This window comes from Drosophila suzukii, chromosome X (assembly GCF_043229965.1).
Source record: "Drosophila suzukii chromosome X, CBGP_Dsuzu_IsoJpt1.0, whole genome shotgun sequence".
Classification (NCBI taxonomy): domain Eukaryota; kingdom Metazoa; phylum Arthropoda; class Insecta; order Diptera; family Drosophilidae; genus Drosophila; species Drosophila suzukii.
This window is the reverse complement of record NC_092084.1, coordinates 5,629,375-5,651,124: the sequence shown is the minus strand read 5'-3', so window position 1 is coordinate 5,651,124 and position 21,750 is coordinate 5,629,375. Positions and strand designations below refer to the sequence as shown.

Genomic DNA, 21,750 nt, shown 5'->3' with positions numbered 1-21,750 from the left:
ATGATAAGGAAGACCCGAACCACCAAGGCCACCCACCCACAAGACCACAGCAGCACCCCATTCCACCCACCACCACCCACAACCACCCACCACAACCACAACCACAATTACCATGGAACCCACTTCGCTGCCCAAGGCAGTTGAATGCGTTGAATTTTTTTTGTGTCGCCTGCGAAACTCGTTGTAAGCATATTATATTTAGAGAAAGTTACTTTAATAACAAACCATGTTACTGAATTTGCCAAAATATAAAATATATTAATATACAATATTAAAAACGAGGTGCAAGGTTGTTATTTTAAATGGGTTGTGATACAAATACCCTAAAAATATAAAAATAATATTTGTTTAATTTGCCAGTTTGATATAGAAGGCAATACTGAAAGATACAACTCTTAAAAGACACATAATAAATATTACAAAATTATATAAACTGAAACAAAGGGCACCCAATGAAAATGTATTTATTTGTACTTTCTTGTAACGTGCAAATTCAAATTTCGGCGCCCTCGCACCTTTTCCCATTAGTCTGGCAGCGCCGTGCCACTTTTTATGGGCCGCATTGGCTCGCGAACAGCTGTGTGGTTACGCTTCGTTGTGACTGGCAAAAAAAGAAGAAAAGACGCGCACGTTTTATTTTATTTACAAAAATTTCATTAGTTTTCCTTGACTTTGTGACACAAATGCGCAAAAATGGTGGATAATATATCGCTGAATGTAAACGTAAAGCCGGCGGCCCAGAAAAAACAACAGGTAAGTGAATGTCTCAGTAATAAATTAAGGATTTCATTTATTGTTTATTATATTTCAGCAGGGACCAGTGCAATCGGTTAAAAAACGTGCACAAAATTCTGAGGCTTTCGACTTCCAATTCAATGTGGACAAACCCAAGGTAAAGGCAATTGTGCTGCGAAGAAAGGCGCCTTTAGCGAGAGCAGCCACAAACTCTGGCCCTCGAAATCCCTCGACAAGTTCTTCAAACAAAGTGCCTTCTACTCCTCCAGTTTCTTCTGCGAATTCTTCACTTTCCGCCCTTTTTTCCTCTAAAAAAGATGATGTATCCCACGGAGATCTCATGTTCAATGTCAGCTCTTCAAAACCACCTGCTAAGAGCCCTTTGGGCGATGATTTCATGCTGAATGTGACCACAAAACCGGTGGTCATCCAAAAAGCCAAGCCAAAAATCACCAGAGCCGAGAGATTGGGCAAGAAACAGAGGCCGGGAAAGCCCCTGGCGAAGCTCAGCGATGAGCAGCTCACGCGGGCCTTGAAAAACCACCGAAAACCCCAGAATCCCAATCAAATGCCAAGGGCAGGCGACCTATTCCGGGCTCAAATGGAGGAGGAGAGGCGGAAAAAGAGGCAGGAGGAGGGAGGAGAAGATCAGGAATCGAATGGAGACGAGGAGGAGGCGGAGTACGGGTCAGATTTGCCGGCAAAAACCAGAGCTACCGCGGGAAAAAGACCTGAAAAGACATCAGTAAGGCAAGCCCCACAATCTGGAGAAGAATCCGGTGAAGATTCAGCCGAATCCGACAAAGACTCAGCAGAGTCCGATGAGGAAAGCTCACCGGAGGCAGAAGAACCTCAAAAGACCGTCAAAAAACCTACGAAAACGCCATCAAAAGCTGAGGAAACCTCGGGAAACCGGTTTCGCACCAAGAAGATAGGCCTCTTCGACCAAAGCGATGTCGAGGCACTCAAGCAACTCGGACAGAGAGCTGTGAAGCCCGTCAAGGAGACCATCTTTTCGGGCTCCAAGATATCCACCTTGGGACTGCATCCACATGCCGTAAAGAACCTGGAAGACCTGCTCAGCATACGTGAGCTGACCAGCGTGCAGCAGAAGACGATACCCGAGGTGCTGCAGGGCAAAGATGTGCTGGTTCGCTCGCAAACGGGTTCGGGAAAAACCCTGGCTTATGCTCTACCCCTAGTGGAACTGCTGCAGAAACAGCAGCCCAGGATTCAGCGGAAAGACGGCGTGCTGGCGCTGGTCATTGTGCCCACCAGGGAACTGGTGATGCAGACATACGAACTCATCCAGAAGCTGGTCAAGCCCTACACTTGGATTGTGCCCGGCTCCCTGCTGGGTGGCGAGAGCAGGAAGAGCGAAAAGGCCCGGCTCCGGAAGGGCATTAACATACTGATAGGCACACCTGGTCGCCTGGTGGATCACCTGCTGCACACGGCCTCCTTCAAGCTAACCAAACTGCAGTTCCTGATCCTGGACGAGGCCGATCGCCTGCTGGAACTGGGCTACGAGCGCGATGTCAAGCAGCTGGTGGAGGCCATCGACAAGCAGCGTGCCGAGAGCGAGGACAAGGAGCTGCCGCAACTGCAACGTATGCTGCTGAGTGCTACTTTGACCTCGCAGGTCCAGCAGCTGGCTGGTCTGACCCTCAAGAATCCCTTGTACATAGACAACAGCGATGAGGCGGCAAGTGTGGCCCTTAAAACGAAGGATGGCTACCAGAAGGAGACCATCGAGACCCTGCTGGAGGTGGACGACGGACTGGGCGAGTACCAGGAGGATGTGACAGGTGTGCTGAGTATCCCCGAGAACCTGCAGCTCAGCTATGTGGTGGTGCCGCCCAAGCTGCGCCTAGTGGCCCTCTCCTCGCTGCTGGCCAAGGAAGTGGACGCCAGTCCCAAGCAGTTCAAGGCGATTGTGTTCATGAGCACCACCGAAATGGTGAACTTCCATCACGACATGTTGAACGAGGCGTTGACAAGGCGAGTTCTCGACGAGGAGGACGAGCAGGAGGAGGGAGATTCGGAAGGCGACGGGGATACACCACTGCTCCAGGGTCTGCGCTTCTTCAAGTGAGTTGGTTGTGGATCTCCCAGTGACTTATTCCTCCTAATCCTTTGGTATTTCGCCCTAGATTGCATGGCTCCATGACGCAGACGGAACGACAAGGCGTTTTCCGTGGCTTCCGCGATTGCCCCAGCTGCGTCCTCTTGGCCACCGATGTGGTGGGTCGCGGCATCGATGTGCCCGACGTAAAGCTGGTGGTGCAGTACACACCGCCGCAGACCACTGCCGATTTCGTCCACCGCGTGGGTCGAACGGCGAGGGCGGGGCGCAAGGGCAGGGCCGTGCTCTTCCTGGCGCCCAGCGAGGCGCAGTTCGTGCGGCATCTGGAGAAGAAGCGCATTCGCATCCAGCAGGGCGACATGTACGCCTACCTGCAGACCCTGCTGCCCAAGGACGATGAGGCCAGGACGGTCCAGGAGGCGGCCTCCAACCTGCAGCACAAGTTCCAGACGCTGCTCGAGGATGATCGCGAGCTGCACGACAAGTCCTGCAAAGGTAGGTGCTATTCAAGCTATTCCTATACTCAAGGTTCATTACAAAAGTATTTGTTAGGTGTCCGTTTTATATATTTCACTTATTTGTAATATAAGAGTTAAGAATATTTAGGCGGCTTAAATGCGCTTTTTCTTACTTTTACCCAAAGAAAAAGGACCCTGTCTGATTAACAAATCAATTGGTTAAAAATTAAAAGAAAACTACAAAGCATTTGTTGAATATCCGTTAAATATATTCAATTAACTTAATGTTATTAAGTTAAATATATGAGTTTAGAATACTTGTGTGTTTTAAATGCCCCCTATTTATTTTCAATTCAATCAATACCATTTAATCGTTCGATTACCACTAGGACCCTGTCTGATTTGTCATATTTAGAATATCCAGGGACCCAGACCCCTTTTGAATCCCGTGCCATTGGACGAGTTCCCATGGCGCTTACTTTTCCAATTGCCCCAACTCCGATCCCTGGACAAACTAGCAATTTAATCCTTTCACCAAAGAACATTAACTTTGTAATTACGATTTTTTACAACACTCGGGTGGCTGGAAAAAAAGAGGGGGAAACAAACACACAAACGCTCGGCTATTTTTCCAATTATAAGTTGGTAGCCCGAGCCACGCCCCCGCTCTTTTGACCGCCCCCCAGGCCCAGTTATCATCCACGGGGCAGCGCGCGTTAAAAACACAAAAATTATTTCATATTTGAAGTTAATTTCGATTGCGTGTCAACTGAGTGGTCCCCCACTTCTGCCTCCCTCGCCGACCTCCAACCACCCACCACCCCAGAAGCACCCTCTTTCACCCCCAATCTCCCACCACCCCCATCCTTCAACGCGGCAAGTGACCACCAGCGACTTCTTTCATCGCCCGATCCTTTTTTCTGCCTTCAGTTATTTCCACATTTTATTTTATTTGCTTTTCAAAACGGGGATGGGGTATAGCTACCCTAGGAAAATCTCAAAGGGGGTATATCACTTTTAAGATAATAAGTACCAATTGAAATAATATTTCCCTTGCTTAAAAGTACAATATTATTTTATTAGAAAACATATTTATAAGCATGAAATAATCAAACTTACTGACTAATATAAAAAGCGAACTAATAATTTGATATGATATCATTTTTCGAGCAATACTTAATAATAACCTTCGTTCAAACTGACCTTTTTTGATAAATCAGTTATTATTCTAAAAGAAGAAGTGCTAACCCAGTCTACCTATCGAATTAAAAGGGTATCCCCTTATATTTACAATAAAATCTCTCTATAAGGTAATTCCCTGTCTGCCTGCTAGTAATTCCCTTACTATCCTGCTGAAATTGTAATTGCAGCGTTGGAAAGACTAGAAAAAAAGTTAATTAGATGTTACCAAGGCGCGTGTGAAGGGTTGAGAAAGTACTGGCGAGGGTTTTCCCCATTTTCCTGCGATTGAAACATAAAGAACCTTCGAGGGGGGGTGGGGCAGGCAAGTGGAAACGATTCTAATCGAAAAGAGGCACCCAAAATGAATCATAAATGGGGTGAAAGGCACCCAAAAGGATGGCAGTTTGAATGGTTGAATGGGGTGGCGGGAGCTCCTTTGATGGCTGAGATGGCGACTCGAAACAGGAAACGGAAACTGAGCGAAATATCGCAAAACAATGGCAAAACAGCAAGATAAATAAAGGATAAAGGATGTATCTACCCACATATAGACGCACGGGGCGGGCGGGTCGGTCAAAATGGCAACGCAAATTGCACTTAAGCGCCGAGTCAAGCGTCAAGACAGGAAGCCACTTGGCAAAACTTAAGAGCAGAGCAGCCAAAATGCCAAACAGCCAAAATGGCCGAAAGAGACGGCAATAGCCGGGACGAAAGAGACGGGCGATACGGAATGCCCGGAATTGGAGGGGGGAAAAGTATCCTGGAGGATGCAGTTTTCTACTGCTCCTGCTCTGCTGCGTCCAATCAAAAAGCCATTAAAAAGTATTACGCTTGAACAAAACTGTACAAAGCAGCAGATAAAAGACCAGAAAGCCAGAAAGGGACAGCGCATCGGGGCGGCAGAAAGAGACGGGTAGTGCGGAGACAAGCGCGCTCGGAAAGAGAGGGAAGAACATCTGCGACTTGCATTGCATCGGTAATTGAAACAATTTTCAACTCAGAATTCACTTTTTGTCTTCAGCCGGCTTTTTAAAGTTTCAGTAGCTCGTGCTACAGTGCGTTTCAAGGCAGTAAGACAATGGTACAGGCGAAATAACTAAGCTCTAGCTAGCTTCTTTCTTGTCCGTTATAAAATACTTAGTTTACCTTATTGGGGCGGAACTAACTTTCTTTGATAATACTAAATTAATGTTATTGTAATAATAATTAATTTTACAATTGGCCACGTCATAGATAATTTTGATAAAATAAAATGATATCTATGGGTACTTATAATTCCCAATTTGTTCTAGCTAAAATTCATGAGCTAGGGGCTTACAGCCAGTTGACCAGAATCTGTGTGAAGTATATTCGAGCTTGTGGAGTGATTGCAGATGATACATTATTTATTATGATATTGGGTCTAATTATTATTAACTAAGTTCGATTGGGGCCTCTCCGTTTCTGAATTAACTCTCTTCAAAAACATCTGTTTTTAAATGCAGGATAATCCTTTGACATCCACGCTGATCCTCATAGTTCCCTTTTGACTTACAATCATTTTTGGCGTATTTAAAGGTATATTTTCGCTGGCTGTTCCAGCCATTGTTTGGCCCTATCCCGCTGCAAAAGGGTTCTGCTAATGCCCTGCACAACTAAGCCCCTGATGGCCCTTAAGACCCCCGCATTCGGGCGACACCCCCGATTAGCTCTGCGGTGTGGGTTTTGGGTGAGAAAAACCCACAGAGGATGGGGGTTGGGATATGGCAATGGCAATGGAACTGCGAATGGGTGGACTGAAAAACAATCACAACAATTTGCCACGCCTACACACAAACCGCATGGACACGCGCTGAAGAAACAACCACAAAATCCGGGGAAGGCACATCCACACCCAAAAGACCCCACTCCAGGATCCAGAGAATCCAGAGAAAAGCAAAAACCACCGAGACAATGGCATAAAAAGCCATTTTGTGCGGCTTCTGCGGTGGATTCCGAACTCTCCAGCCGACGTCGTCCTCCCCCGAATGACATTTATTTTATTCGCCACTTCCGGCTGGCAGACGTCTCTAAACATCCGCTGCCGTCATACTTTTTGTTTGCCTAATGTCTGCCACTTGGCCGTAATCGCATTTGCGGCAATTAAGCCAGAGCCAGAAAGCCCAAGACCAGGGCTTGACTTCGAGACTTTGGTCCCCAAAAAAGGACACGGCAACTGGAAGTGGAAATGGAAGTGGAACTGAAACTGGGATGAGGGATGCGGAATGCAGAATGGACTGCTGTGAGTTAATTGCCGGGGCAGGAACGTCTTCGCATCCATCTCGGCTGGGTATGCCTCCTCCTCATCCATCCTCCTCCTCTGTTTCCTGCTCTTGGGATCTGCAGTTCATCTGGGAGTCATCCCGGAATCGTCCTGGAGCTGGAGGTTTCGGTGTGTGTGGCCGGGAAATGTGGCTCTTCGGTAGTCAATTACGAACTCCTGCTAACGGAAGGGCGACTAGTTTATTAAAGCCAATTTAGTGGCCTACTATGTGATGAATAATGCAGGCTTGCTGGCTTGGAAAAGCATTTTATGAAAAATCTGTTATTCGAAACCCTTAGAATGATTTTTTCAAATTTTAATTGATCAGTAATAAAGATAATTTATAAATGATGTATATTTATTTTTATTTATTAATAGTGAGAAGTTTTTATTAGAATGGTGTTTTTATAACACTTAAGCTTGCAAGTTTTATAATGGAAATATTTTAATTCTTATAATTAAATTCAAATGGTAAAATGTATTATATTAAGTACAAAATTGCATTATATTTCATATTCCAACTAAGATTGGTATAGGAAAACGAAATAGGTTTTACAAAACTATCCTTTTCATCTTATTCGAGACCTGTATCAATTTCTGCTGATGCTCATTAGTCTTCCGAAATCTTTGATATTCTGGGACATCCTTAGAAAGGATTCGGGATTCGACTCGCCCCGCGACTCTCACTCGCATCTGTCTCGTTTCGTTTGGAAAGTGTCGTTCTTTGAGCATTTGCATTGCATTTTTCATTTCACATCACATCACATTTACATATCCCAGTCCCAATCCTCCAACTCCGCCAGGCGAGATGCTTATCGGGGTAACAATTGCGGTCCTGAGTGGCTGCTCCGTTGGTAATTTGATATCATTGTTGTATAATTTGGATTGCCTGGCATAAGTGCTGCGTAATTAGCAAGGACATGCCCACAACAGCGAACCACAATCGCATACACACAGGGTATGTGCTGTGCACAATGCCCGGGTCTATTGTGGATGCGATGTGAAATCCTTTGCTGACATTGCTCATTTGTCATTTTAACAAATTTATTTTGTAATGAATGCGGCTCACACACACACACATGGCACTTAAGCCAAGACATCAATTAATTCTAAAGGCATTAACATCTCCGCTTTTTTCCCCGCCCCGCCCTCGCAGCCTTTGTGTCCTGGATGAAGTTCTACTCGACGTTTCCCAAGGAGCTGAAGCCCATCTTCAACGTGCGCATCGCCCACATGGGCCACTTCGCCAAGAGCTTCGCCCTCAAGGAGGCGCCCTCCAAGTTCGCCGCCCAGCACGCCGCCCCCAAGGCGGCCCCGCCCACCAACCGACTGACCTACACGGAGAGGTAAGATACTACTCGAGATCCGGATCGGGGATCCAAAGATATACTATATCATTTAAGGAATTTTAAAATATCTATTTGCAATTATAAAATTATTTTTTTAAACTTAGGGAGCTAAAGGTCTTTAAAGTTTAAGCTAGATGCAACAGCATATAATATTTTAGGATTTTATAACAAATTTTGAATTAATATCAAATAGTTTTATGGGAATCAAAGTCTTTTAGCTTTTTATTCAAGTTGGTGCTTAATGATATTTTGAAAGACATAGTGTTCCCTTAAACGATCTTAGGGTTCCATTATTTTTTAGAAAACACCCAAGCGGGAGTATTTCAATATATTTAAAGGGAGGTCATATATTTCCTTTTGTTATCCCATAAATTGAATCTCATATCCATCCTTTTGCTTTCTTGCAGAGATCCCGAGAAGATTCAGGCGCAGAAGCGGGCCAAGCGGCGCTTCACGACGACGGTCACCGGGGAAGTGCGTCAGCTGCAGCAGCGGGACGGAGGAGCGCCGGAGGGCGATCGCCGGAAGCCAGGACCGCCAGGTTCCAGAGGAGGCTTCATGGGAGGCGGTGTGGGCCGCGTCAGCTTCATGAAGAGCCTGGGCAAATCGAGGGCCCTGAACATGTCCGAGTTCGACAGCGGACTGCCGGCCGAGGGACCCGCCAAGCGACGCAAGCAGGCGTAGGAGGAGGATGTTAGTTGGAAATATTAGAAGGACTTGGAGGCGGAGGAGGAGGAGGACCACGAGGAGGAGATGGAGGAGCAGCACGGTCCGGATGGAGCTCGCAGCTCGGAGCACTTTGCGGCACTTTATGCGCGCCATTTTGCCTGTCCGCTGTGCCTGCTCAAGCATTTAATCGAAAAGAAAATTGCTCCATATATATTATATATATAGCCGAGTGAAAATCTAAGAAAACCCAAGGAGATGCGCTCATAAAAGTTTCATTTTTCTCAACTTTTAAGCCCGGACGTCCTGCGGGAAAAGTTGTGGCCGCCCGCCAGCATATTTTAAGCTTCCTTTTAGATTTTTTTCCAACTGTTTTTCCTTTTTTTTTTTGTTTTTGATTACTCGCCGTAATATGTTCGTTCATTTTTTGTGTGGAAAATATTAGAAATCCATTTTCCGCTCACTGCAGATTCATTCAGTTTTGAAAATGTCACAAGCGGCGGCGGCGGGGGTCAGAGGTCGGCACGTGTTGCCTTTTTATGCAACTGAAGCGCATAATTTGTTGGACAAGGCATAAATAAATATCGGATACATATAAGCACTGTACAAACGATTTTTTGTTCTTTCCCCGGCCAGGACACGTGGCAAATGGGGAATGCGGGGGGGCGTGATATCAGAAGTATTATGGCCCTTAATTGCGGCCTCTCGATTCTCGATGGGACTGAAAAGGCCCCTAATTAGACGGTCAGCGATTGATTTTTAATTAGGCCACTGGCCCACGCCCACGTCTATATGTCACTCAAAGTCAAAGTCAATCAGGCATGAACCATCGGGCCGCAGTCGATTCCTAATTACGTGCGAGTGTCAACATATGAAATAATATTTTGGTATAAATGCGTCCATTAAAAGGAACCAGTCCCCCAAACCCCTTTTACAGGGGTTGGCCATAGAAGAAGTGGGGCGTACTGGGTTCGAGGACTTGTGGTCAGGCGTTTCCGGAAGGGTGAGTGTGGTGGCTTATATGCTTTGATCTGTTAATCGAGATTTTGCTTAAGTATAATCAAAATACTCTGCCAATCTATAGATATAACTTTTTTTAATTTTTAAAGTGTCATTTATTTTTTTAGCTCTCACAATTTTTTTTATATTTTTATTAATTATATGGAAAGAAAAATGAGAACAAAAATAAATATATTTTTTTTTTTTCAAATAGTACATAACGTATAAAATATTGTTCAATTATTAGTTGTTTAAGATCAAATTTATTTTTTATTACCAACATATAGGGAAAGAAAAATAAGAACACAGTTTTACAGATATTCTAAGTATATTTTTATTCGAAACGTAAAATAAATAATTTATTAGCGTAGTGTAAAAAAAAACAGATTGGAAAACGGATAGTTACTCCGCTCTGATCCCCAAATGCGATTGGCGTCCACTTAGCGCTAACCAATCGCGTAACGTAACCAATACTTTGGGGAACCGAACCAACAACTAGCACGAATAATTGTCACTTAGCAGGGGGCAATCCCTTCACAGCCCCCCTTCCCCACACCCATGGAAAACCCTCCCTATTTTCAGCTCCACCCAGTTGTCAACGCCGTGGGCCACATTAGAGTTTTCCCTTTTCCGAGCGACAAAAAAGCTGACAGCTGTTTTGGGTCGTACTCAATGACGGAAAATTCCCCACACCCCTGCCCCCTTTTTATTTCGATGAAAAGGAGCTGGAAAAGTAGAGGAAAACTGGGGGAAGGTCCGAGAAAAAAAACATGCAACATTTGCACCTGACCAACCAACAAAGGGCATTGTTAGGGCGCCACTACAACTTTATTACCACCCCCTTTTGGACACAGCCGTCCCGTCGAGTGGAGGATTTTAATTTACCCTAATGCGTCTATAATTCGAGCCATTAGTGCAATCACATTAGCAATTTTCCGCGGCCAACCCTTTTGCCGGGTGAGAGGGTGGTGAAAAGGCACTTTCCTCGGGGGCGATCCTGGCAGCAGGAGTTGATCCAATTAGATCGGTCCTAATCACACATGCGAACACTGGGCTTAAATCAATCGGAAGGCTGAAAGGGGATTACCAACAGATGTTGGCTGTTAGCCGACTTTGTATAGATTTATAATGTATCGTCTGCTTGAGCTATTGTTTTTTTTATTTTCAATATAACAATAAACGTATACTTTGCTCTTGACTAGTAAGTTTCATATTTATTTCCGTTCTATAACATAATTTTACATCTTTAGTATGGCCATAAAAAGGCCTAGATCCGTGGGTGTTCTCCCCCAAAGAAGCTTCTTCAACTTTAATCCATTTCTGCTTCTGTTCTTACGCAACCTGAGCAGTTAACCAGCCAACCCGAAGCCAAACCATCTTATTCCCATTTTTATCCATCGTCGCCCCGCGTTAAAAACCAATTAATTTCGACGCTCAACTGGGGCGATATTTCGAGGGTACTGAAAGATCATCTGTCATCTGTGGGATCTCTCCGAGTTCTGGTGACCTTCCAGTTTGGGGCGGCTGCAACCGCTGCAACCGCTGCAACTGCACTGCTGCGGCAAAAAGAGAAGTCCCTAATTGTTTGCATTTGTGTTGCAATTTAGCTGAAATCGCGCCTCTTGGCCAAATTGTCTTTAAATTGGCAGTTGGCGCTGTGCGCCATAAATCCAAGCAGCACCAGTCCGCGTCTCTTTCTGGCTTTTTAGCCCCATCTTATTGGGATTCGAGAAGTATTGCTACCCTGGGAAATATGCATTTGGAGTATATTTCTTCCTTGGGCACCTTGGTAACTTTAAATAATTTAAAAACACTGCATTTTCTATCATTTATTAATGGTGTCATCTTGAAGAAAATGTTAAATAATTTTTTATAATTTTCTTATCTTATGATTCTTTTATTTTTGTATTATCGTTATAATGGAAATGCTCTTCAAATCCCAAAATATCTTCAAGATGTCGTAACAAAAAGTAGTCTAAGGAAACAATATAATGTATTGGTGGACTTAAACAGAATGTTATTTTGCTAATTTAAAGAAACTACATAATATATAGATAGATTATAATGTTTGTTTTTATTTTTTTTCCAAAGAATACGTCTTTGTAACCTTTTGCAACACCTAAATATATTTTTTGCTGGGTATTTCCTAGTCTTGACTTGCGTTTCCACCAAGTTTCCTTTTTATTTTGGCCAACCAGCGGAAGTACCGCTTGGTGAGTTTGCCCAGCCGCCGGCCGATCCGCCAGAACATATAGCATTCTATAGCATACGGTCAGCCTGATCCCGAGAGTCACCCGTGGGGCATCGTTGGCGGTCAGCGGACCTCTGATATATACCCAAGTCGAAGTCGGTATCCGAGTATCCGAGTATCCAAACTCAGCTGCGCTCGCAAATTATCAACAAATTAGAGTTTTCGTCGAAGGAGCCGGGCTCGCGGGTCCCGAGTCATTTGCTTTTGATTTGATTTCATTTGCTCGCATGTCTCGTTGTCATTTCGTCTTGGGATCGGGGATTGGGGAACTGAGAACGGGGAACTGGGAACTGGGAACTAAGAACTGGGATACACAATCCACGATCCATGGATCGTTCAGATCCTTTTCGGGGCCCATTTCTCAGCCGGCGAGCTGCGTTTTATGGGACGCCGCTGGTAAAGTGATTTCTTCAACGGTTTGTTAGCGCAGCGGATTGATGCGGCTGTCATTAGCCGATTTCGTTTTCGGCCTAAACGGGTCCCAAGATATAGCCACCCCGCATCCGTATGGCTTGCTAAATGCGTTTTTAACGTGCTTTTAATTGCCAGGCAGGCCCCCTGCCCCTTTTCCCCTTTTCCCCTTTCGGCTTGCCTCGCCGGGCAAATTAAATCAAATTGAAACTAATTAACATAAATAAATTTACACAAATCCAATCGCAATATGCCTCGTTACAGGCCTTCACACTTTCCGCTTCACTGAAGGAGGAGGAGGCTTGGAATTGGGATTGGCATTGGGACTGGGATTGGGATTGGGATTTACTGGGTGACATTCGCAAGCGACAACTGTCAAATTGGACAAGTTGCATTTGCAAATAAATAGACGGGCACTCGTTCAAACGGAAACGGAAGCTGACGACCCACGAATCCTGGCAATTGCCAAGGGGGGTGGAGTGGGCGAGGGCAGTGGCTGGGAAAAGGGGGTTTCAAGCGCCGCAAGGAGGCTGCGTTAGCTCTGCTTCGACGCTTGCGCTTAAAGTTTTTAGGCGCTATGAAATTAATTGGATTTGCCTGTGGCGAGGCCAACCGTGCACAGTGGGACAAAATCAATTGAAAAGTAAACTGATAGCATAACAAAAAAAAATGTTACATTTTTGCAGTAATGTATTTTAAATATAAAGATTAATTATTTTAAATTTGTAGCTCTTTAAAAACTGATGTCTATATCTAGTATTTGCATTCTGCATTTAATAGCTAGTTTTTCCATGCCATGATATAGATCTAGAAACCTTCTTAATTTAATATAATCCAAATAAAACTGTGCATACTTCTATAAATTTTAATATATTTTTTATATCTTTGATTATTAATGTTTATACTTAGTATAGGCATTCTATATTAAAAACAATTTTACCATACCAAGGATAAAATACTTAAAATTGGTGTTGAATATTGTATAGATCTAGAAACCCTCTAAAGTTAATATAATCCATACTCCTATAATATTTTATATATCTGTGAACGAAAAGAAAATATTACCAAAATGGAGTAGCTATTTGTGCACTTATGAAGATTCCCCTGAATCTGCTAGTGGATCTACGGTTTCTGCCGCTGCTTTCTACCACGCGGCGTATGCGCAATGTAACCGGGTCCGGTGTCACCCGAAATCCCACGAAGCCACCCAGTAAAATCCACCCATCCACCCATCCACCCACTTGCCAGTTATTTACTGCTTTATTTGCGGTCTTGTCAAAGCAATCAACACAGGCAGAGCGTGTCCTTTTCTTGCCCGTGGCCCAAAAGGTGGTGGCTTTTATTTACTTGTCTGGCGAGTCCTTGTTGGCTCCGCCGGGTTTATTTGTAGAATGATTTTTCAATAATTTATGTATGACGATGGGTGGCTGGGTGGCTGGGGTGGCACTTGATTTAATGTGCGGGGTGTTACTTTCAACACCCTCCAATCACAATAATAACAGCAGCGCCGAGCACTATTGACTGGCGCTGTGACAATGCAATTATAAATGGTGACAAAATAATTTCCGCTGCGTGATTTTTATGACAGTTGTTCACCGTACGGTTGGCATTCTGCATTCTGCACCGCTGACCGCCGCCAAAGAATTAAATCAGAATTAAATAGTTTCGGTATTCCTTGGCCCGCCAGCCTTTCAGCATTTCAAATGCCAATTTAATGACCATAATTGGTTAGGATGTGGTCGAAGTCGATGTCGATGGGCATAATTCGAGCTCATCCTTTTGGCCGGTTTCCTGTCCTTTCCCGTCCAATGTGTGGGTGCCTCCCCCGAAGGAGCGATCCTTTCAAGGGCTTCCCACAGTCAAGGCTGCGGCATAGGAAATCATAATTCCGGGGCAACGTCTCGCGAATTCATAAGAGCTTGTCATTTGTAGCACGCAATCGCATTGCGTTATAATTGGAAATTGGAAATTGCCATAAAATGGCAATGGTATAAAAAGAAAAAAAGCAAATCAAATATTAAAAGGCATCATTGGCTCTGACTTGCCGTTTCGCTCTAACCGGCCTTGTGAACTCTATTAACTCGCATGGGAATCGTGATCAGGTGAAAAATAAAGGTGCACGATTAATAAAAAATATTTCTCAGTATGGGAAATTAGATTTAGAATTTATTTTATATATTTATTACAAACAAGCTGTAAAACGTTCATATTAATCCACCCAAAAAAATCAGTATTTTGGGCGAAATAATAAAAGTAGTGGTCCAAAAATGGAATGTCATACCTCGTTGAACTCGTAATAAAATGTCCAATCAATTGGCATTTACACCTTAAAAATTTTAATTTTGACCAATTTTCGCAAAAAATGATGAAAAGTGAAAATTTCGAAAATTTAAAGTCTTTATAATCGGCCAGAAAATTACTGCGATCTATTATCCGGCTTGTTAGCTTTCCAAAACAGTATGCCTCTTTGATTTCATACCATTTTTGGCCAAGTTACATCATAAAAGGACAATGAAAAATATCGCATTTTCGCCAAAAAATAAGATCCTTTTTTTCAACCCAAAAATATTCAGTATTTTGGGCGAAACAATAAAAGTATTGGTCCAAAAATGGAATGTCATACCTCGTTGAACTCGTAATAAAATTTCCAATCAATTGGCATTTACACCTTAAAAATTTTAATTTTGACCAATTTTCGCAAAAAATGATGATGCTACCCCTTACAAAAAAAGTGAAAATTTCGAAAATTTTAAAGTCTTTATAATCGGCCAGAAAATTACTGCGATCTATTATCCGGCTTGTTAGCTTTCCAAAACAGTATGCCTCTTCGATTTCATACCATTTTTGGCCAAGTTACATCAAAAAAGGACAATGAAAAATATCGCATTTTCGCCAAAAAAAATAAGATCTTTTTTTTCAACCCAAAAATATTAAGTATTTTGGGCGAAACAATAAAATTATTGGTCCAAAAATGGAATGTCATACCTCGTTGAACTCGTAATAAAATTTCCAATCAATTGGCATTTACACCTTAAAAATTTTAATTTTGACCAATTTTCGCAAAAAATGATGATGCTACCCCTTACAAAAAAAGTGAAAATTTCGAAAATTTTAAAGTCTTTATAATCGGCCAGAAAATTACTGCGATCTATTATCCGGCTTGTTAGCTTTCCAAAACAGTATGCCTCTTCGATTTCATACCATTTTTGGCCAAGTTACATCAAAAAAGGACAATGAAAAATATCGCATTTTCGCCAAAAAAAATAAGATCTTTTTTTTCAACCCAAAAATATTCAGTATTTTGGGCGAAACAATAAAATTATTGGTCCAAAAATGGAATGTCATACCTCGTTGAACTCGTAATAAAATTTCCAATCAATTGGCATTTACACCTTAAAAATTTTAATTTTGACCAATTTTCGCAAAAAATGATGATGCTACCCCTTACAAAAAAAGGGAAAATTTCGAAAATTTTAAAGTCTTCATAATCGGCCAGAAAATTACTGCGATTTATTATCCGGCTTGTTAGCTTTCCAAAACAGTATGCCTCTTCGATTTCATACCATTTTTGGCCAAGTTACATCAAAAAAGGACAATGAAAAATATCGAATTTTCGCCAAAAAAATAAGATCCTTTTTTCAACCCAAAAATATTCAGTATTTTGGGCGAAACAATAAAAGTATTGGTCCAAAAATGGAATGTCATACCTCGTTGAACTCGTAATAAAATTTCCAATCAATTGGCATTTACACCTTAAAAATTTTAATTTTGACCAATTTTCGCAAAAAATGATGAAAAAAAAAGGGAAAATTTCGAAAATTTTAAAGTCTTCATAATCGGCCAGAAAATTACTGCGATTTATTATCCGGCTTGTTAGCTTTCCAAAACAGTATGCCTCTTCGATTTCATACCATTTTTGGCCAAGTTACATCAAAAAAGGACAATGAAAAATATCGCATTTTCGCCAAAAAAATAAGATCTTTTTTCAACCCAAAAATATTCAGTATTTTGGGCGAAACAATAAAAGTATTGGTCCAAAAATGGAATGTCATACCTCGTTGAACTCGTAATAAAATTTTCAATCAATTGGCATTTACACCTTAAAAATTTTAATTTTGACCAATTTTCGCAAAAAATGATGATGCTACCCCTTACAAAAAAAGGGAAAATTTCGAAAATTTTAAAGTCTTCATAATCGGCCAGAAAATTACTGCGATTTATTATCCGGCTTGTTAGCTTTCCAAAACAGTATGCCTCTTCGATTTCATACCATTTTTGGCCAAGTTACATCAAAAAAGGACAATGAAAAATATCGCATTTTCGCCAAAAAATAAAGCAGAAGTTTAAAGTCCCTAAATGAATTATAATTGCCAAATATAATAGTCTCATACTTACCAAGTTTTTTATCAGTGATACAATTGTAAAGTCCACCAGACCATTACATATATTTTAAAACAAAAAACCCCAAGCCAATTTGAATATTTTCTCTGTATAAGACCTTGTGGCAACCGATTGCTATCGACTAATACTCAAAGTTTGAGATCATATTTAACTGATCAGATGGACTGGCAAACGCTTTTCACAGCTGAACAACTGCCCGTGTCCTTTTTCCGCCACTTCTGTCCTAATCCTGCGAGGAGGAAGAATTCTAAATTCCAAATTAAAACATTTGTTGCCATTTTCTATCGGCGGCCAGCCATCTCAATTTGTCAATGGTTCCGGGGAATTAGAGTGCGGCAAAAAAAGTATACACAAACGGGGATTTGGCGCCCTATCAGCGATGCTGCTGCTGGAAAAAGGACATCGGCGACTGGGACTCGATGAATTTGTCACATTAGGCCCGGCATATGTGAACGGGCCAGCGGAGTGATAAGATCCAACCCATCTGATCCGATACTATCCGATCCGATCCGATACGATCCTCACTGTGTTTTTGTAAAATCTCTTAAGACTTCGCTACTGCTTTTCGGTGGTGATTGTGTTGCCGTGGTGGTGGAAAATGGCAGGGAAAATATTGTTGTTGCCGGCGTAATTGGCAGGATATTAACAGGGGTTGTCCTGCGGCCCAGTCAAGGGATTACGCCGGGCATTATGAGCAAATTAAGTGTGAAGTGGCATTTGGGATTTATCCCGGGCACTAAGCGCTTTAAAATCGAGAAGGAAAAACTAACAGCGAGCAGGACGCACAAAAGGTGTCACATGTCAAGCACTCCGAGTCACTCGGAAGCGGCCCGAAAACAAACTAACACTTAACCCCAAGAAGGGCCCTATGTACACCCACTTTATCCGCCCACTCAAGGACCCAAGGACGAGCTTATCATTTACACTTAACGCTCGGCATTTCGGCACGTGCCGCTGCATTATCAACCGCAAAATGCTCATAAAGGATCAATTTGTGCGCACACGTGGCCAGGATAATGCACATAAATCAAAGCAACGGCTGCCGAATGGACAAAGACGATGACAGTCCGCGGAAAATGTTGGCAGTAGAGAAATGGGGTCTACCATCCACCCAATGCACTTTCAGGGCCAAAGGATATGCAGTTTAGAGCGGCCCAAGGAAGCCATTAGAGAGGAAGCCAAGGACTTTCGGGCACTTCGGGTGTGCGAGCCACCGGAAGTAACCGAGATTTATGGTCTTTGAAAGGGACAACGGAGGTTACACCTCTCGGAAACCCATTCAATTTGCCACCGCAGAGATAAATGGCTCATATTTGTCACAGATTGTGTTCATTTTAATTTCCTACATTTTATTCCAAGCTTAAGGTCATTCAATTGTCGACTGCCAATCATGTATGTATTATTATCTTAGAACTGGTTTGTTTCATTGAATAGTTTCCTGTTACTATAAATACTTTTCATAGTGGAGAAGTTAATTTGCCTAATATTTTTGAGCGGATAAATTGAAATTAAAATTAATAAATTTGTTAAATGTAACTTGGGATTTGCCTCATTTCCTTATTTGTTAACTATTAAATTGTACTATAAAGGTTTTAATGGTTCTAGCATTTATTTCATTATTTACTACTACTACAATACTTTGGCAATGATGATCTATAGGCTTTTAACTGATATGTAGCCCAAGCTCAGATCCACTTGAATGATTAAATTCGAAGAAATAGCCAAGTCTTTAAGCATCTGGAGAGGCCCTCGGGGAATAATTTGCATAACTACAGCCGGCGAGGGCATATAAATCTCTTATATGCTTTCTATTTAACTTTTACTAAAGACTTCCGACACATTTCTGCGCCGGCCAATTTGCCAGGCGGTTCCCCGGATTCCCTGGATCCCCTGAATACTCCCTGGATCGCCCGGATTCCCTGGATTCCCTGGCCTGCAGCCGCTTTCAACACCTACACACCAGTGGCTGCCGGGCCCAGTTGCACTGCGATGGCGTGACTGGCCTCCATTTGGCCCAAAAGCCCGGGAAAGTGGCCCAGAGTGGCCGGCCCGGTTGTCTGCGGCCCTCGAGGCTTGTAACTTATCTAAATGCACACAATTATTGAATATAATCGCCGCCAGAAGAGGCGAAAGCCGAGGCCGAAAGCCAGGGGAGCGAAAACAAACACGTACAATTTTTGCATGCCGCCTTTTAGGCGTTCCTGCGCTTCGCAAAACGAGGGAAATTCGCAAAATTACCGCCAGTAGAATGCCCTAATTTCGGGAAATTAAAAAAATTGGCAAAGAGAAAAAAATGTGGTTTTCATTATATCGCTTTATATCGATCATATTATATGGGATTAAATCGATCATATTTTTTAATATAAGTTAATAATAACAACTAAGATCTATTTATGTTTTTTAAGAATCTTCAGATTATAGAATTAATTAACAGGTTTTCACATCCTCCGTTTCGGCAACTCCATGACCAAGTTCAATTATCCCAACAAAGCGATTGGTAGAGTGCAGAGAATAACAAACATTTTGCAATTATCGGGCAAATATTTATTTAAGCGCAATTATCTCAACACGAGTTGGAAAAAAAGCAAACGACAGATAAAACAGGGTAAAAATCAAATGAAAAACCCAACTTGCTGGCAATTAAGCGCAATTTCCGTTCCCTGTCAAATGATTATTTAAAATGCAATCTATGGGATACATATGTATATAAATCGGGGTGGGCGAGGGTAAATAGTTAATGCAGCCATGGCAAAATGTGACAAATTATACAGAACGGAGATTAACTCGCCCGAACTATTTGTTACAAGAATCGGGATCGGGATCGAAATCGGGAAAAAAATCAGAATTAAATTAAATAAGCAGTAAAAACAAGCCACTTATTAATGGCATATGTCCAGTGTCACTCGCACAGAAATCAACAAAATGCAAAAAAAATGAAATTAAACAGAAAAAACAGCAAGGAATCAAAGGTAAAAAACCAGAGTGCAAATTAAATGCAAACAAAGTTGATTTCCCATTCCTGCGAGCATAAACTTTTAATTTCGTTTTCCCTTTTATTTGTAAATTACACATTTCGCTGAACGAAAATTGCAGGTGGAAAGTGCAGGTGAGTGGGTGGTTGAGGGTTGGTCGGTTGGTCGGTTGGTCGGTTGGCCACATCCGTTCGCAATTTTTGGGGGAAAATCCGCGAATCGTGGGCGTTCTTCCGGTCCGCTCGTCCAGCCCCCGCTTTCTGCCCTGTGTTTATCAGAGTTTTCAGGAAAAACCGTGGCGAAATAATTATAAAAATCAATACAGGAATGGAAATGGGAGGGAACTAACCAATGTTTGGATGCTTAAGAAAAGTATTCATTCAAATTTAAATTATATAAGCATGAAAGGCATTTTGTAAATCAGGTTCTTTAGTTTGAATATAGCCCAAGTTCAACAAACCATACTATATCTTGACCATTTTCATTCAACAGCAGAGTATAGTTTGGGTATTTAAGTAAGTATGTATACCTACTTATTATAACAAATATAGTAATAGTAATAATGTATTATAATATAATAATATTTACATTAGCTTTGAATTATTGTTGAATATACTGAAATATCCATATTATTAGCTAGTAATTAGCTTATCTATATTATTTTATATAGAATTTAATTACAATAAGTATAAAGTCCATATAAGCTACACGATTTGTATACATTTTATAAGAATCTTTGCTATAAATCCCAGTTCCATGATAAATCTCCTTCCTTTTGATTTATCCACCCTGTTGGCTGATTGGCTGCTTAAGCGGATTGTGGTGGCTGCAGATGAGGACGATGGTGATGATGATGGTATGGTGATGGAGCAGGGTGATCCCGATGCCGGCGATGCTGGTCCACCCACAAAAATGTGCGGCTAATTGGATGTCTGTGTGCGGGGATGGCGGCCATGTGTGGCAGGTACTTTGACAGTCGGCGCCTGATTTCCATGCAAATTGGTTACAGCACAGTAAGCAGGCAATATTTCTGCTTCATTTCATAAATGCGTCCGGGGTCGACTCCTCCAGTCCTCCAGTCCTCAATTCCCCAATGGCTGACTTCCAGCTCTTTGGATTCCATGAGTTTGCATATCAAACGCCTGATGATGTGTCTTTAATGTATACATGAATCCGCAGCCAATTTCGTGTTTACTTACGAAATTTATAAATGAAAAGAGTGCGAATACGAAAAAAGAATTCCCTGAAGTGGTTAAAATTCATGCATATTTCAGATGATAAATAAGATATACATTTTTAATTCTTAGTAGGAATTTCGTTATAATTTTTATATTACTAACATATTACAGCTGATAAATACCAAACTGAATTTGTAAAATACTTAGTGGAAATTTCGTATTATACATCGCTTTTCTTACCACTTTTCCAATGCCTCTGCAAAATGGTTTTCATTTTCATTGCTGACCATAATTAGCAAGCATCTGAGTAAACTGAAACTGAAACAACGGTCGTGTTTAATTGAGTGGGACGGCGATAGCGGAGCGAAAGAGAGAGAGTACGTGCCGTTTCTGTCTTGTGTCATTTGTCTTTAATGAACGGTTGCCCGCTGGCCAGCGACGTGTTTTTGTTGTCATTTCATTGTCCTGCCAAGCGTTTCTTTTGTTTTAGGCCAACAGCAATTTGAACATTGCGGCCAATTTGTCGATGAAGGCGCAAAAACACGAGCACAAGAAACTCGAAACCCGAAACTCCGGGCTGGGAACCCAGAACACGCGTGCTGCCAACAAAAACGCAGAGCAGAAGAGTTCTGAAGTAGGGTAGAAACATGGTCCACCCTGGGACACCGTACTGGAAAGGGTGGACCTAAACATTTTTTGAATTATTAAAAATATGAAAAAAACTAAATTTATTAAATATAGTATAAATCCAATCAATTTGTATATCCATAAACTAACTAAG

The 21,750-nt window shown here is 42.1% G+C and overlaps 1 protein-coding gene across 3 annotated transcripts; it reads left to right on the top strand.

Annotated features, from left to right (window-relative positions):
• The first annotated feature begins 595 nt into the window (after positions 1-595).
• Positions 596-9,367, top strand: LOC108016520 (probable ATP-dependent RNA helicase CG8611). Of its 3 annotated transcripts, none has more exons than XM_036820597.3 (5): positions 596-753; positions 812-2,826; positions 2,889-3,316; positions 7,899-8,088; positions 8,499-9,367. In XM_036820597.3, the coding sequence occupies exons 1-5, from the start codon at positions 694-696 to the stop codon at positions 8,773-8,775; spliced, it is 2,970 nt and encodes a 989-aa protein (XP_036676492.2). In that variant the 5' UTR covers positions 596-693; the 3' UTR covers positions 8,776-9,367. The 3 variants fall into 3 exon arrangements, with proteins under 3 accessions (XP_036676492.2, XP_036676493.2, XP_065723818.2); XM_036820598.3 differs by having other exon boundaries at positions 600-753; positions 815-2,826; XM_065867746.2 differs by having other exon boundaries at positions 606-717; positions 857-2,826.
• Positions 9,368-21,750: the final 12,383 nt, after the last annotated feature.

Bases quoted from the DNA above. Each gene is read 5' to 3' on its own strand.
- LOC108016520 (XM_036820597.3), top strand. From the start codon at position 694: ATGGTGGATAATATATCGCTGAATGTAAACGTAAAGCCGGCGGCCCAG. The intron at 754-811 runs GTAAGTGAATGT...ATTATATTTCAG, and splicing joins CGGCCCAGAAAAAACAACAG to CAGGGACCAGTGCAATCGGT. The intron at 8,089-8,498 runs GTAAGATACTAC...GCTTTCTTGCAG, and splicing joins CGACTGACCTACACGGAGAG to AGATCCCGAGAAGATTCAGG.